Raw genomic sequence first — 17463 nt, forward strand, 5'->3', positions numbered from 1 at the left:
TTATATGCAAAAATTACTTATTCTATGCAGAGATATAATCAAAATATTTTTTTATATTATAAAAATAATTTGACTTTTTTTTATAACAAGATTATAATTTGCGGTAACATTTGTATTAAAATCTTATAAAATATAAAAATTTTATCAAATAATTAATTCTTTTTTCATGTTAAATTTTCGCGATGTCAAATATATGTATATGTACATACATTGTACCATTGTATAAACCGTATTGAAAGCTCATTAAATATATAGCTATACAATAAGAATACAAAGCGCATGTCAAACAAATTAAATCTTTCGGCCGATCTCTCTTAGTTACCGCAAAGTTTGCATAAATGGCTTCCGATTCTGATTGATGAGAAAGAAGACCCAAAGATGAATTCCAAAATATCGGAAATCGATCAAAATAATCGTACATCAGCAATGCACAGGTAATCATGTGTAATAACTTATCGAAATATTTACTTTTTTTCAATTACATTTTTTTATATTTTACATAAAATTGCTTAATATAAAACAAACATATATTTGTACTCTCAAGTAGAAAAAAAATATTACTTATTATTATGCAAAGAATTTTGATAATATTTTAAAATATAATATTATATTGTGTCAGCAATCATGAAGAAATGATAAAAGAAGAACAATCGACTTTTACTTATCCATCCTGTTCCGAAACCTTGGCTCATCTTCAATGGTGGAAGGCACAGAAAAAAAAAATATTACGCAAACGTCGTAAAAAAACCGACAAAGATCAACAAAACAATTTACAATCTTCAAATATTCTGCAAAAATTACATGTATGTTACAGCATTAAACTCTGATGTGTGAAACAAACTGCCATATCATTTTTATTGTAGAAATATTTAATTTAAAAGAAGCATTTTATTGTATATTCTTGTCCTTTAAGCGCTTTAATATCAATATTTGTCATATCCACACAAAAGTAAAAAAAATTTTAAATACACATCATGAAGTGTCATAATTCCTCAAAAATTGATACAGGATGTTGAAATAAATAGAAATAAGGATCCAAACAAAGTAATCGCAATGACGGATGTGGATCCAGAGTACTTTACAGAATTATCTGGCAGACCCGTAAAAGAAAAGTTTTCATTAAAACAATATATTGAAAATTTACGAGAAACACTGAAAATGAAACATCTTATTGGTCAAGAAAAGGACGATTTCATTCGCATCAATCAACAGTTCGAACAAGAATCACACCGATTGCGAAAGATCCAGGTACATATATGAGATATAATCAAATTCTTTATTAATATTCTTAGGAAAAGTTTTCATCCAATAACAAAAATGATAAACTTAGATAAAACATTTTATATACGTACGAGAAAGTTTTTAGTGATCTGATACAATACAATTAGTGAATATTTTGATATAAATTTTGATTCATTTTACCATTTCATAAAAGTATTATAGTGAACGATACGCAAGTGGCTTCGAAGAATTCCTATCAAAAAATCACGAAAAAAGTATGAATATGCTGAAAAAAGCGGAACAGGAAGTGAAGGTGACAGAAGAAATCAACAATAAAAAAAGCGAACTCTTAAAACAATTTGGTCAACGCAGATTGGATGTTTATTTATGGGAAGATGATTGGAGAACGGTGAAAATGTGTCAAGTTTTCCTTTTTCGGATATCACCTATCTCTTGGAGACTCAAGCATGACTGGCTTTTCCAATTGAATTCAGAAACTGTTGTTTCCAATAACGCTACAAATTTATTTAACAAATATAAAATGCCAGAAGAAGAAGCTACTTTGGAGGACTTAATAGGTGATTCTAGATAGAACATTTAATATGTCTTTATCTTAAATATAAGAAATTAAATTAAAAAATCTTAAAATATTTCATTTTTAATTATTTTAATTCAGTAAAAAAATGCAAACTTGTTAGAGCTATTCGAACAGGACGTTCGTGATGCTGGCCCCACCGAGCTTTATTTTGAGGATCCTTTCGAATTAATTCACATTTTTCGAACGATGGAAACGCAAAATTTAAACGCACTTGTTCATCTCGAATCGCTTGCTGCGCCTATGGCGGATATGACTATGACTATTACTGCAACAGAAATACAGGTCAAACAGGAGATCGACGAGATTACTTCAACTATTAACGATTTAGAAGTACATGTCAATCCAAATTCAATTATTTATTTAAAAATATACAAAAATATACAAAAATGTACAAAAATGTTTCAACTAGACTTCGTAGAATTTTCTTAAATACTGTCATTTTCTAGAAATATGTTAAAAGTCTCTACATTTAACTCTTTCAATTTCTTATAACAGTTAATTCTCTATCATTAATAATTAGTTTTACGAGTCAAAGTATTTAATAGAATTCCATTAGCAAAGCGGAGGATAGAGCTGCAAACCTTGAAGAACATGCCGATTATCTTCTCCGAAATGTTTTTCGATATCTTGTCTGCTCTGAAGAAGTACTCTATCTTCATGTTTTCGTGGAGGATACTTATGAGAGTTGCGTGGGTCCAAACGTTGCAAATCTCGATAGTTTTTCAATGATGAAATGGATTGAAAAAATCCATGAAGAATTAAATCGTCAGTTAGACAATCTACCTCGTAAAATTGTCCTGGCTTGCGAAAAGGAAGGATTCAGACAAGAAACAAAAATTATAAAGAAGGCGGAAGATGCTGCGAGAAAAGTAAAATTCAAATTCAAAGCTTTATTTTTTATGCGTAATAAATATAAATCTTGCAAATACCTTAAACACTTTTTAATAATGATTACACAAAAAAATACCTTGCGTAATTATAATTATATATAGGGTGTTCCTAAAGTGACTATCTATTTTATAATAATAGGAATTATAAAAAATGCATGCCTTTATCCTGTATGTTTTTACATAAACTCTTGAATATTTATCATTATATAATGATGGATCTGAAAAGGAATAAAAAAATTACCGAAAAATCGTGTAAAACCATTAAACTTTTATAAATACATGAATTTATATAACAAAATAGACATAACTCATTATGCCAATGTATAACAATTTTTTAAAATATCTCTAATTTCATTAAAATAGATAAACACTTTATAGGAACATCCTGAATATAATTAATGTTTGGATTATAATTTGTATATCTACTAGTTTCAGCTAATGCACCAATTATTGGATTCGCTGAAACGTATCATGGAACCGCCTACGAAAAAGAAGCGACCACTAAATCGACGTTCGGTGCCTATTGCAATGAAAACAAAACCGCCGTCACTTGCGTTGAAACCGACGGACGAAGAGATTCAATATCTCACTTTTTTCACCGATTATTGCAAACATAACGACTTAATCACGTATCGTTCCAAGTTGTCAGATGATTTTGGACTTGAAATTCTAGAGCAAATGTAACAATATCAAAATAAATGCAATGAGGTTGAATAATGAATTTTTAAATCAGGAGCAAAAACATTTAACTATTGAGATTGAAGCAAACAAAAAAAGTAGGAGAAAGAAATTTTGTAAAAAATATATTAACGACATTCCGATAAGCAACATAATTCGATTAATCGCAAACACACATTGTTTTATTAAATTTTTAGATTATAAATGGAAGAAAATTAAATTAATAAAATTGCACTTTATTGTATCTTGTAATAATAATCATGTTTCCTTAATAACAAATACATTTATACATTTATACATTTATATTCATAACAAAAACTTTACAAATATGAACTTTAAGAAATAAGCAGTCGATTCTTTGCATATATAAATAAAACATATTGCTGTATTGTTTCATATTCGAGAAATATGAAAGCAATTATGTTGCAGTAATAATAATATAACGATAATAGCATTTACTAAAATATTGCTAGATAATTTAAGACATATGACCACAGATTTTCCACATTGACAAACTTCGTTGTTCTCGTTAATATGTATCTTAAATTTGTGCCACCATAAAATTATAGTTTTTTCAATTTATTTACAAATTTTTACTTACATTTATATACCACTTTCATATGAACTTCATATTTTCTTTATCGCAATGATAAAAATGTTCTCAGTCGACTAGCATTGTCACACATTTATATTTATGATAGTTTTAATCATTATATTGTTGCATACAAAATAAATTCAACTTAGAATAAATTTCACTGAAATCCATATCACTTTATTACCAAAACAAATTCCTATCATAATATAAATATAATTTTCCCTAAATATATTATTATTGTAAATTCACTTATAAATAATGCTAAAAGCACTATTAAGTGATAAATTAGTATTTTTTTATTAGTTTGACAAAAAAGATCTCAAATCATTTCGCCTCTCATTGTCTGAACAATAAACTGAATACATTCGCAACTATAACATATTTATTAACATATTTTAGCTAAAATTCCATTGTACATATTTAAATAACAATTTTCTCAACTTTTAGTAAAAAATTTATATCTTATATGCAACAATCTAATACAGAAAGAGGAACAATAATCGTTAAAATTCCTCGTTCTCACTTTTCTTATATCAATGCAGTTCTACAATTGATATATATTTATATGTACAAACATACGTACACACATACAAAAGCTCAAACATAAGCTTTACATCGCTTCAACAGTGTTAGTTTCACCGCTAACAAAAGTAAAAAAAAAAAGATGATCGACACTATTCTCTTCTTTCAAGTCACTGTTGTTTCCCTATCACAATTGGGAAAGGAAGATGAAGTGGAAGTTATGGAAAGTGTTGCTAAAGGAGAAACTGTCCGCGATTGACAATATCAGAAGACGCATGTGCAGTCTTCCGACGCCCTGGCCTACCTGGCTCGTTTCCGGTTCAGTTTAGCCAGCTTGCGCCGCTTTAAAATCAATTGATACAATGTGTCTAATCCCTCATGGAGTCCTTCGCCCGTAATAGCACACGCTGGTTGTACACGAATACAAGAACTACCAGGCATTCCAGTTAGTTCCAAAACTCCCAAATGCTTTTCCAGTTCACTGACTTCCTTCGCGCCTAGATTGTAGACAGCAGCTTATTAACAAAACGAAGTAAAATATTCAAGCTACAGAATTAAGTTTACTATATATCGTTATTTATCTACTGACTATGTATTAAACTTTCTCCACAAACTATCTACATTATACACATATATGGAATGTAGTTTATATATATAAATTACAATTCATCCAAAGTAAAAAAAAAAAAAAAAACTAATATTGATATCTAGATTAGCTCTACATGCGCGCGCGCGCAAAATTTGTTCTTACGTCACCTTCCGAAGCAATTAAAGATTTAGAGACAATAATAAATTGAATAATAAACCCCTATAAGAGAGGAATTGCGTATTTTATGTATTCAATAAATGATTAACAAATAAATAAATAATTTATTTTGATAAGCTCTAATAATTAAACGATGTGCTTCGTGCTGTTTACGTATACCTTTAGAAAAATTTCTTGTTCCACTGTCCTTTATGTGTACATATGTATAATGTTTGTAGTATCGATTATATACCAGGTAAATCCTGTTTGTTGGCGAGAATTAGAATCGGCACACTCGCATTGTCCGGACTCCTCGCTGTTCTAGTAAGTTCCATTTTTGCCTCTTCAAGCCTCTCGGTATCGCAGGAGTCAACGACGAAAATGATGCCGTCTGTGCATCTCGTGTATGATTTCCATAATGGCCGTAACTTTTCCTGTCCACCGACGTCCCATACAAGGAAATTAACACCTACAAAATAAAAAATATTAGATGAAATTAGATGAAATTCAAAAATATTAGATGAAATATTTAAGACTAAATACTTAAGAATTAATTTATTGAATTTTGTAAATATTTAAGAAAAAATGGACAGAAATGAGGAGATCGTACCTTTAGCTTTTCCGATGCCGCCGCGAATTCTCTCGCAATTAAAACCGATGGTCGGCACAGTATTGAGATATTGATCGAATTTGAGTCTGTACAAGGCGGTTGTCTTTCCAGCACTATCAAGACCAAGCATTGCCACATGGAATGGAGTTCCCGTGGGAAGTGCTTCAAGAAGACCGCCGCTCGTACCACTTCTACCCATCCCAGCGCCCATCCCTCTTTCTTCCCTTATCTTGTTCTTGGTTTTTTCGCGCCTATCACAATTCTCTTTTTTCTTCTTTCGCTCTTCCTTTCTTCTATTTTTTTGTTCCAATCCTATCTAGCATCTAGATCCCGCTCCGTGAGCGAAATCTTCTTCAAATTCAACCTTTGATGCCTGCAAAAGGATTCGCCACTGCGAAGTTGTCCACTACCGCGTCGTCTGAAAAGTAAGCGCATCCCATGGTTAAGATGATTCCTGAACCGGTTTCGGGCGAGATACACAGGTGCGACCTAAAGTATCTTTTCTAATAAGTAGGACCCCCGATTTGGATCGGGGTCAATGTTACTTTCGATATTGAATCATGGTAATTTCGCATTCTTCTCGCAGCATTCGCAATTTCTTGCGATCGCTTATTCTTATTTCTTCGCCAAACGGACATCAAGTAACTCATGATCATCATAAAAAGGTTTATAAAACTCATGCCATAATCAAAATATATGTACATATATATACACATATACAATTATATATGCATTGTGCAAAAATATATCAATAGTTTTTATTTTAAAAATATTATTTTATATTTTAATTGATTTGTACTAATATTTTGATAACAAGAAAAGGAATATTTAAGAGCACTATATATAAAATTAATTAAAATCTAAAATGTTTTTCTTTTCTATTCACAATGACATAATGGAATTAAAATTTTTGATATATCCATATAATTAAACATTCAATTGTTCTACCTATTCCCACTTTCTTTCATTAAAAAAAGATGAAGCTTCCAGTTATGTCTTCCCTTTCTTCCTACTTTCTTAGGCTTAGTCATTAATGCTCAATCTGTAATATATACTATATCTATGATTTGTGTACAACCTTATATACAGCCTTAATAAAGAAACAATAGCAATATTGAATGATAGCAATATCTACAATAAATAATCAAATAAATAATCAAAGTAAAACTAATATTTGTAATATGTATAATGTTAATTATACATATTTTTATCTAATTAAACAAATAATATAAGAATTTGTGATAAAATATAACAAATGTTGATTTGATTTTCACACAAATCAAACGTATTATTTATCTACATTGTCTAAATCGAAGCAAATCCCAGAACAATGTATCATTGTCTGACGAAAAGCGGACTGCGCAACCATAAAAGAAATCAAGTCGGTTCTTTACGAACGAGGTTCAACGAACGGGAATAATTGGAAGGGGTTCATTTGCCTACAATCCCAATTGCCGACAGTTTCATTGACCCACATAATTTGGTCAATATAGCTTCAATAGTCAACAATCCAGATTATTTATAAGCATTATATCGTACATACACATGCAATAATTTAAATACATAATTTACATTGCACACATGTATCATATATATAATAAAAATGAGATTGTTTGATTTCTTAGCTAATAAAAAAATTAAAATTGATAGAAATTTACTATCGTATAATTTTATATGGCAACTATTAAAACGAAATCCATCTCGCATTGTCCTTTGCTTTCTGTGTAAAAAAAAATCTGTAATTATTTATTGTACGTATATGCAAGATATATGTGATAATCAAAACTATCGGCAAAATAATGTAAACAAACAAAACTGTTGGCAATCGGGATTATAAGCAAATAAAGCTTTCTTGAATAAGTCTTTTTACTCTGTGAATAATTTCCTTTTCTTTTTTAGAGATATCGTTTTCTTCGTCATTTGTATTATTAAATAAATTTTCTCTAATGCTCCCTTTTTCTTTTCTTTCGCATGCGCACATTCTTATAGCGATCCAGCAATAATAACATCAATTATACGTACGTTGCATCGCTATAGATGTTTTTCCTTCTGTTTTCTTTATATATAATCTTGTCCCAAGGAACGTAATCCGAGATAGTTCTATTATCAACCCTAAAAAATACAGGAAATCATGCAATTTATAATATTTATATATAATCTATTATTATATAAAGATATATATGTTTGAAAAAGAATATTGATAATACATTCATAAAATATATTTCAAAAGTTAAATCTAATTCATTTCAAGATTCATGATTTTGACATTGCGCGCGCCAACACACACATACACACAAAATAGTTTTAATGTTTTAAAATATAAAATTAATGATTAATTTTGTGAATTAAAGTAAAGATTTGTCCTGTAGAATCAAAAGTTTTATTTTCATGAATTTTTATATACATTCACTATAAAGTTTTCGTGGTAAAATCACTATAAAAAAAGTTAGTTCGATATAAAATAAAATATTGACAATTTTAATATTAATCTATATTGTGCAAGGTAAATCTTTATTTTAATTCATAAATTAATTTTATATTATAAAAGACTAAAAATGTATATATGTGTGCGCAATATCAAATTCTATAAATCTGGAAATGTATTAGATTTATTAATTTTTGACGTGCTCTTAATATATTAACATAATTTTGCAATTATATGAAAATCGAGCTTCTATATATTATCTTTTTTTTTGGTGCAAATTAATCAGCAATTTAAGAATAGAGTAATAAATTGGTAGTATATTAACGCTTAATTGTGCCTGAAATGCATACGAATCTTCCTACGTTTCCAACAATTTTGAGATGCTTGCATCGGGATTATCGATGCGCAACACGATGTTGGAGTTGGTTGACTCGATGGTACATGTATTATCGACTCGCAGAAACGCGCGTGCGCCTCCGGTCTTATATATCTCTCTACTATATATACATTTATATATTCATACATGATCTCATTTACATTACTACTTTCTTATAATATCCGTCTCAGAAATCATAAAACCAAAACAGAGACAAAAAGAGAAAGAGAGAGTTCCCAACCACATTATACACATTCACGAACAAATTCTTAAAAAATTAGTCTGAAAATTTCAAAACACATTTTTCATTTTTTAATAATAAAAAGAACAGAGAAATATATGCAAAATCCAAATACTTTCTATGTGAAGAAACAGCTAGTCACACACACTAGAAAAAAATCTCAATATTAAAATATATATATATGGATACTAATAATATTTTTAATACAATCTCAAGACATAACTTAATCATGTTTTAACAAAAACTTATCGATATGCAGAAAAGGGGCATTTAACCATCTTCATATATTATACGAAATTTCTAAAGTATACAATAAATTTCATGTTTGGATTTACTTTATAAAGAATATTTATTTATTAATTTATTTTTCATAAAATAATTCTATTTATTTATTCTTTAACTATGTATTTAAATATCTTTAATTATGTATTTAAATCTCTTTAAACAATCTATAATTCATGATAAAATTTAAAACAGAACATATAATTTTATGCATCATGTTTTAATATATTATATATATATATATATATATATATATATGTATATGTATTCTTATATATATTTTGATTTGTATGTATTTTACGAGTTTAAATGTTTTTTTATAGTATATGACACATAAAATTTATGAATAGAATCCTGTTTTGAATTTTATTGCATATTCTAAATATAAAGAGACTTTAAGATTGACAGGATAAATGATTTTGAAATATGGTTTAATAATTATTATGATATATATATATATATATATATATATATATATATATGTATTATATAATTTTTTTGGTATAAAATATTATATATATAATAATATTGTCTAAATAGAATGATAAAACTCAAAGCTTACAAATTATTTCGTAAATTGATAGTATAATATTTAGAAAAATATTTTTGCTGTATTAAAGATACAGTATTTATATATTTTATAAAACTTTTTCAGAATATTCTGCAAATGATAGTGTTTGTTGATGAAAACAATTAATTTTCAAAATACAAAAAATAAATCAACATTTCATAATTATATATCAAGAGTTTACCTTTAAACCATCTATGATATTTTATGTTTAACATGATATCTCACACATGATCTTTCCATTTGCATGCATGATTATAGGAAAACAATTACTTCCACATGAGAAACCTCCTGCGTGCTTTTCTCTCAACTTGAAGAAAAAAAAACTATTATTTGCAAAGTCTTAAAATAGAATAACATCAGATATAAAATGAAAAAAAATAAGTAGCACTGCAAAATTACAAACTGTCGATTATATATTATTATATAACTGATATTACAACAAAGTCAAAATATATTATACATAATTATACATAATTACAAAGAATTAGAACTAATTTCTGCATTTTATAACATTATAAAACTGTCATGAAAAATTGCTTTATGTTTCACAGATTAAAAATAGCTTTCTTAAGAGAAAAAGGAATTAAATTAGTAAATTAGTAAATTATAAAATTAGAATGCTTATTAACTTAATGTATAAACAAAGATTTTAGGAGCTAAATTTTCAAGTAATTGAAAGTTATTAATGAACAAAGTTCAATGTAAATTTCATATATATTTTATGAAGAGAGAGAAAGAGAGATATTTCTATTAATAATAAAACAATTATATATAATCATTTATATTAAACAAAATGTATATATTGTTATCAAAATGTTAAAAATATTTGTAGATTTAAATGATTTAGCTCTTCTAAAAGTTTTGTGAATGTATTGAAATTGCAAAAAAAAAAAATAAATTATTATTATTATTTAACATCTCCATTTTCATTTTTGCAATTATATTTACAATAGATAAATATTTTATCTGTTAAATTTTAGTTCACATATTGGCTATATATATGAAATAATATATTTATGAACTCGTATAACTGTACAAAGATCACAGTGATTTTCTTGAAAGCAAAAACACACATAATTCATATCTCTCTCTCTCTCTTTCCCTCTCCCTCCCCTCTCTCTCTTTCTCTTTCTCTCTGTATTCTTATAAATAAAGGTAAAAGAAATATCGACATTTGAAAAAATAATCCTTTTTTTGCTTTAGATGTGGTACGAGAATCTTGAGTGTCGAGTGAACTTTTTTCTTTCGTGTTTCTCGTATATCTAAAATTAAGTCGGGAATCTATCGCACATAAAGTACATACAACACTTCTCCATGACCAACGTCACGTAACCCAAAAATTACGGGGCGCGTCGTTGCAACGGGGGGGTTTATACCATCCGACATTTTATCCGACACTTACCATATTCAGAGTTCAGAGATCGTAATCCGAATCCACACACACACACACAACAAATACACATACTACATATATATGATACACACACACACACACAGGCATATTTAAATTAACACATTAAAAAAAATACAAATTAGCGCAAAAAGCACTGACCCACTTTCCATATGCAATTGCAGAAAGAAGATATATCATCAGGCAAATATATTCACTTAAATAAAATAGAATAAAAACAAATAATGGCAACTACCGAACAGCAACTCCCAAGTAGCTTTCAAGACGAACCGATGATACTGATGCACCGCGACCCGATTAGCAAATCGAGCAACAATTCGCGTAAACGAAGAGGTATAATAGCTTGTTGATTTGCCACACGCCGGCAGCACCAAGCACCAAGCTCCTATTTTCACTGTGAGAACTATAATCACAGTATAAGCATAGGATACAAGTATACATAGAGGTGACACTTGATTGTTTTCAAAAGATTTTTAGTGCGCATGCGTCGGTTGTTCGTACACTAAACATATGGTCGCCGCGCCTTTTTGACAGGACGTGTCCTGTGTAAAACAGCCTTAATGCGTTGACGCATCCCGTATGTAATAGCCAAATAGTCCTTTGGCCACGAAGAACGCGAATGATATTTTGTATATTTTTTCATATTTTGCCTCGAAGAAATTGTATTTCTCCATGTGAGAAACTTTTTCTGTTTAATATATTATTTATTAAGTTGATTAGAAAAGTCGCTGAATAATCGGATTTAGCAGTCTAAAACAAATTATGATAAATGAAATACGTCATCAAAATATCTGCGTTTTTCATATTTGGCTTCGGAGAAATTAATTTCTGTATGAAACCTTTTTTTGAGACATTTCATTATAATTATAGGTTGCTAAAAAAAGATTTTGCAATTCAGAGATTTTAAATTTTATAATAAAATACTCATGATTAAAGTTGCATTGAAATTTCATTTCGACTTTTTTTTTTAAATTGTTTTTTAGCGAGTTGCAAGCAATCTAATTGTGATTACGAATATCATACGATTTTAATGCGATCTTTTATAGTATTTTGGTTATAATATTAAAAAAGTAAAATTCGTAGTTTTTACGGTCGACTGATAGAGGAATTTATAATCTCTCCTGACAGCTTATTGTCGGTGCCAATAAAATCAAATAAGAAGTGGCAAATGGCAATGTGCGTTTCTTGAAGAGGATGGCAATTTAATAAAGAAGAGAAATAATATCTTATGCGAAGAAGAAGCGACAAAACCTCGGACTTTAGCGATAAAAATGTATGCGAATGCCTTGTGAACGCCGTGGTGAACAGGCGATGGATGAACGGACGTCGAGCGAAGAACGTGAGACAACCCTGTCAAGAAATGTCGATAATCCGTCACACCGGATTTCGTCAACATCCACGTCTGAATCAACAAATAACGACGTGGCCAAGGAGAAACTGGCAATAGAGGAGCGACTAGCTGCCAAAATGTTTTCCTACGAAATTATCTGTTTTTTCCTCGCGATTACTTTTACTGCTATGGCAGCTCTACACAGCACGTGGGTTTTAGATGTTAAATATTATGTGTTATGTGTTAAAAAAATATATATACAAATTATATATTACTTATACTTACTGTGTATTCTTGTATCGTATCACCACACTGTGAACGTATAAATAAAATGTGTATCGAGAATTAGATACATAGATTTATAATAAGACTATACCTATTACATATTTATATATCCAACCTTTGACATGTGTTCCATTCATATGGTACGATACAAGGATATACAGCAGCTTTCCAACAAGAAAATATAGAGATGTAATGTCACAATTAACTATTGAATAGAAAAATTGATGAGACTTTAAAAATTTTTTATTTGATAGTTAATTATGATATCGTTTTTTTTCTTTTTTTTTTTTGGAAGCTTAACCGCAATAAGTTGTTCTTGTATTTGTAAGTGGCTTAATTGTCTGCAAGTGTTTATTGTCATGAATTTTTTTTTGTAGACCTCCTAAAGTTTCTAAACCTCCTATAGCAAAGCCTTTCTTTGATCAGAATTCCATAGTATTGGATTTCTATAAGGGTCATTTAGATGCTATGATCGAAAGGATAACGCAGGCAGATTTTAGTTTTGTTATGTATTATGCTCCTTGGGACGCAGAAAGCCAAGCTCTACGTAATGAGTTTGAAAGTGTTGCTCAATTTTATCATCCACAGGTACAAGATTGACAACAGTATCTTATACATTTTCTTACATATTCATTAACATTTGCTTTATGTGTTCTTAGATATTCTTTGCAGCCATTAATTGTTGGCATCCTGATTCAGAATGCAGAATGCAATATAATAAAATTCATGGTTATCCAGTGCTGATGCTATATCCAGCCAGAGAATCTGGTATCAATTATAGAGGCATTCGCACAGCACCATACATGATCCATTTCCTAGATGCGCTTATGAATCCCATTGTCAGAATAACACACAAAGAACAATTAACAGAATTATTGATTGCCAATGATGTAAGTGTAAATTAATGAAATAACAAGCTTATTTTTAGTTAATATAAAATAGCTTATTGCAACACTATTTCTAATGAGTATTAATTAATTAATTTGTTGTATTTGGTAATTTATTAAAACCTTGCAGGCAGTAGTCATAGGATACTTTAATTTTACAAGGTTGGATAAAACTCCTGGGTATCGAGAGTTTTACAAGGCTGCAATACGATCATTGGAAAGAGATCCTAATAGAGAACTGGCATTTGCTATAGTAACTAGTGCATCATCTAGTAAATTACATTTTGGAGTCTACAAGTTTCCATCAGCAAATTTAGTCATGTGGAATGAATCTTTAGTAAGTATATTTATATATGTAAATGTTTCTATTTATTATGCACATAATATAGTAGTTCTAATAAAAACACAGAGTTATCCAGAAAACAATGAATGGACAGCCGAGAATATCCTCAATTGGATTAGCAGTTCTATTCATCAACCATCTCTCTGGCTACAACCCCCTGGTGTCAAAGCTCTCACTTTTGCACCTTATCTACGTGAAGGACCAGTCTTATTTCTTTTCACACCACGGAATCCACTTCATACAGAAAATTACATTTACAACTTGGTGCGTTTTAAAATTATATTCCAAATATATATGTATATTTACTAATACAAAACAAAATTACATTTTTATATGATTTGTATAATGAATTTTTAACTTTATTTACGAAAAATGTGGGGAAAAAAGGGAAAATAAAGTGCTAAAGGGAACACCTCCCACATATATTATTTAATTAAGAAGTATATTTCTTTATAAAGTAATAAATAATTATATCAAACAAATTATATTGAAATGTTCTTGTTTTTTAGATAAGAGAACTCGGCTTACAATATTATAACTGTGCAGATAATATGCTAGTAAAAGATATAATCACTCGTCTGGAAAATAAACGAAGTACAGCGATGATTCGTCATTTGTCTAGAAATCAAGAATGTGCTCATCTTCTGAACAAGACTAAAATCTATACAGAGCAAATAAAGGAATCCATTACTACTATATCAATTCAGCAATGGATTAATAACAGCTGCTGTGCAAATGTGGCAATGAATAAATGTTCCTTATGCAAGACAAAGGCGACAAATCTATTAGAAAAAGAGATCTACAGAATTAAAAAATTTGGTGATGTTTGCAAAGATACTGATGTATTCACATCTCCTAATATGATTCGACAATATGAGGAGCAGATAAACAATTATAACAAGAACTACATGATGATGAAATTACAGGAAAAGTCAAAATCAAAAAGGTAACATTAATTATATATATAAACATATGTTTTAAAAAATTATATATATTGTTTCAAAATTATTTATTTGATAAATTTTATAAATACACATTCATAGGAGATGCTTATGAATTATAAAATATGAAAATATTGTTGTTGTTTTAAGGCTACATACAGATACAAAATATAAAACATCATTATTAAGGGAAGAAAATGATTCACGATCTGCGAACACTGTAAAAAGAAATTTTTTAAAAGAAAGTTGCAAAAAATGGTTGGCTGGAAATGATTATTATCCATCATTATTTCCGCAAGATTCTTCAAAGAAATTTAATATCAGCTTGAAAGAATTGGTTTGCAAAACCAACAAGACACTAGCTTTAATAGCTATTGACAGTTTGCATTATTACCATTTTGCAGAACATCTTGGGATTGATATTTCAAAGCGAAAAAATAAAAGTACTGTTGTAATCTTGGATGCCGCAGTAAGCTTCAAAATGAGATAAAAAGACATTTTAATAATATATTTTAATATAATTAAATATACTTGAAGCATCATAAATTTAAAATCATTCGTTAATTTTTGAAATTTTTTGTTTTTTTACAAATTGCACTATGTATTATTTCTTTTATAAGATTTTTTATTTTTTATGTTACAGTTAGAAAGTCAGTACATCATGCATCATGATTTCAGTGAATACACTCTTATTAATTTCATAAACAATTATACACAAGGTTTGCTAGGGCGAACATTACGTTCAAACAATCTACAACACCATAAAGTGCAAAAATTGCATAATGAGAAAAATAATATAGATAATAATATAGATTCTTATTCAAAAATTCGTATACCAGAATTAACAACAAAAACATTTTTGGATACAATTTTAGATCCATCTAAGGTCAGTTACACATTTATCATGCCATACGTTTAATGTATGAGTGCAATATAAAATACATAATAATATACAACAAATAACATCTATATTTGCTTCAATTTTTAAATAATACAATTTAATAAAACATAACTTTAAAATATTTTAATATATATTAATACTTTAAAATATTAATATTGCATATTGGGGGATGGATTTCATATTTAATTATCACACTTTATGCCATAATTAAATATGAAATCCATCCACCAATATGATAAATCAGTTCACAATCAAATTTTTTTTATAGGATGTCATTGTAATGTACTACTCTCCTTACTGTGGATTTTGTAGTGCTATATCATATGTATATTTAACAGTGGCATATTACTTATCCAATATGGATCATCTAATTTTTGTAAAGATTGATGGAGACAATAATGATTTACCATGGGAATACAGCATGAATCGCTTTCCATCTATTTTATTTTTTCCTGCGAAGAGGTATGTTAATTATGTATCAAGGAAATTTTTATTTTCATTAACTTCTTTGAATGCCACTTTTATTAACATGCTTCAAAATGTGAATCTTAAGACATGTCTTATTTATTCTATAATCTTTTTTTCTTTTTAATTATCAAAAACGATTTTTATTCATAAGCATTTAGTATTATTTAAAAACAAACTTCAATATCTAATAATATTTACTTTTAACTAAAATTTTTTAGGAAAGAGGACAGCACTGTATTTCCATTTTCTGTTCCTATTACTATCCCAAATTTGTTAAACTTTGTGCTAGCGAACTTAAATGGTGATTCCCACATTGAAGCTTTGATCAATGTTTGTCAAGCAGGAACTGGCGAGGCGCCAGATAAATGTATCACTAGAATACGATGGCTGTGCTTAGATATTATCGAGCAACTTTTGCGAGATTATAGAAAGCTAAGACGGCATTTAAACTTTTTAGATAAAAAAATTGCACGCAATAAACGTAAAATCATTCTTTTTAAATTAGAGCATATTAAGGATATTCATTTAATTTTGGGTTCTACCATTGATTTTGATAGAAAGAAAGCACAATTGATTAAGAGAAAGTTTCACAAATACTATAAAGTTATTAGATTGCTAGAAACTGATAACAAGGTAGAAAGGCGGCATTTAAATAAATCTAAAAATGCCGTATCAACTGCTAAACGAGAGTTGATAAGAAGTGAATTGTGATATAGATTTCGCCTTACAAAAATCAAAATATGTCTATGCGATGATAAATATGTTAATTAATATCTATGTAAGGACAGATATTAATATTTTGGGATATTCTCAATATATTTCGACAACTAAATCGATGTTAGATTTTTTAACTTGACTATCATTTTTTATAAAATATAAAAGAGGAAAAAATCATGAAAAATCATGTATAAAGTCCTAGTAAAAATACAAGATTGAATTTAAGATTATGTCAGCAAATATTAACGAAGGAAATGCGAGCGACTATTTAATTTAAAATCCTAGCATATACTCCATTAAATGTGAAATATATACAGGAATTTTGAAAGTGCAAAATTATTGACACAACATACAAACGTTTCCAGATACATAAAAACATATATGCAGAGAGCTTTAATTATGATTAATATATTATACTTATGACTA

General features: G+C 28.6%; 3 protein-coding genes across 10 annotated transcripts; 2 read left to right on the top strand and 1 right to left on the bottom strand.

Moving 5' to 3' along the window:
• The first annotated feature begins 303 nt into the window (after positions 1-303).
• Positions 304-4094, top strand: LOC126856855 (coiled-coil domain-containing protein 38-like). The gene is given in 8 exon segments (XM_050605758.1): positions 304-434; positions 620-803; positions 1009-1248; positions 1436-1799; positions 1920-2149; positions 2365-2688; positions 3139-3366; positions 3368-4094. Coding segments are annotated over 8 exon segments (1992 nt in total). The 5' UTR covers positions 304-378; the 3' UTR covers positions 3734-4094.
• A 419-nt stretch (positions 4095-4513) lies between these two features.
• On the bottom strand, positions 4514-11560 carry LOC126856854 (ADP-ribosylation factor-like protein 4C). Of its 6 annotated transcripts, none has more exons than XM_050605757.1 (5): positions 11401-11560; positions 7882-7971; positions 5860-6277; positions 5503-5718; positions 4514-5001 (listed from the first exon to the last, which is right to left on the bottom strand). In XM_050605757.1, exons 3-5 carry the CDS (start codon positions 6068-6070, stop codon positions 4805-4807), a joined length of 624 nt encoding a protein of 207 aa, XP_050461714.1. In that variant the 5' UTR covers positions 6071-6277; positions 7882-7971; positions 11401-11560; the 3' UTR covers positions 4514-4804. The 6 variants fall into 6 exon arrangements, 4 of the variants coding, with proteins under 4 accessions (XP_050461714.1, XP_050461711.1, XP_050461712.1 ...); XM_050605754.1 differs by having other exon boundaries at positions 4514-5019; XM_050605755.1 differs by having other exon boundaries at positions 4514-5019; positions 11307-11539.
• A 151-nt stretch (positions 11561-11711) lies between these two features.
• LOC126856809 (thioredoxin domain-containing protein 11) lies at positions 11712-17038 on the top strand. Of its 3 annotated transcripts, none has more exons than XM_050605682.1 (11): positions 11712-11839; positions 12294-12703; positions 13158-13368; positions 13440-13670; positions 13798-14004; positions 14077-14274; positions 14520-14956; positions 15102-15420; positions 15595-15837; positions 16121-16314; positions 16539-17038. In XM_050605682.1, the coding sequence occupies exons 2-11, from the start codon at positions 12441-12443 to the stop codon at positions 17029-17031; spliced, it is 2796 nt and encodes a 931-aa protein (XP_050461639.1). In that variant the 5' UTR covers positions 11712-11839; positions 12294-12440; the 3' UTR covers positions 17032-17038. The 3 variants fall into 3 exon arrangements, with proteins under 3 accessions (XP_050461639.1, XP_050461638.1, XP_050461640.1); XM_050605681.1 differs by lacking the exon at positions 11712-11839 and adding an exon at positions 11853-11995; XM_050605683.1 differs by lacking the exons at positions 11712-11839; positions 13158-13368; positions 13440-13670 and adding an exon at positions 11853-11995 and having other exon boundaries at positions 13830-14004.
• Positions 17039-17463: the final 425 nt, after the last annotated feature.

The sequence above is a fragment of the Cataglyphis hispanica genome, chromosome 19 (genome assembly GCF_021464435.1).
Source record: "Cataglyphis hispanica isolate Lineage 1 chromosome 19, ULB_Chis1_1.0, whole genome shotgun sequence".
NCBI classification, from domain to species: Eukaryota; Metazoa; Arthropoda; class Insecta; order Hymenoptera; family Formicidae; genus Cataglyphis; species Cataglyphis hispanica.

Bases quoted from the DNA above. Each gene is read 5' to 3' on its own strand.
- LOC126856854 (XM_050605754.1), bottom strand. From the start codon at position 6,070: ATGGGCGCTGGGATGGGTAGAAGTGGTACGAGCGGCGGTCTTCTTGAA. The intron at 5,719-5,859 runs GTACGATCTCCT...TTTATTTTGTAG, and splicing joins CGGCATCGGAAAAGCTAAAG to GTGTTAATTTCCTTGTATGG. The intron at 5,020-5,502 runs GTATATAATCGA...TTTGTTAATAAG, and splicing joins CAACAAACAGGATTTACCTG to CTGCTGTCTACAATCTAGGC.
- LOC126856809 (XM_050605682.1), top strand. From the start codon at position 12,441: ATGCGAATGCCTTGTGAACGCCGTGGTGAACAGGCGATGGATGAACGG. The intron at 15,421-15,594 runs GTAAGCTTCAAA...TTTATGTTACAG, and splicing joins TTGTAATCTTGGATGCCGCA to TTAGAAAGTCAGTACATCAT. The intron at 15,838-16,120 runs GTCAGTTACACA...TTTTTTTTATAG, and splicing joins CAATTTTAGATCCATCTAAG to GATGTCATTGTAATGTACTA.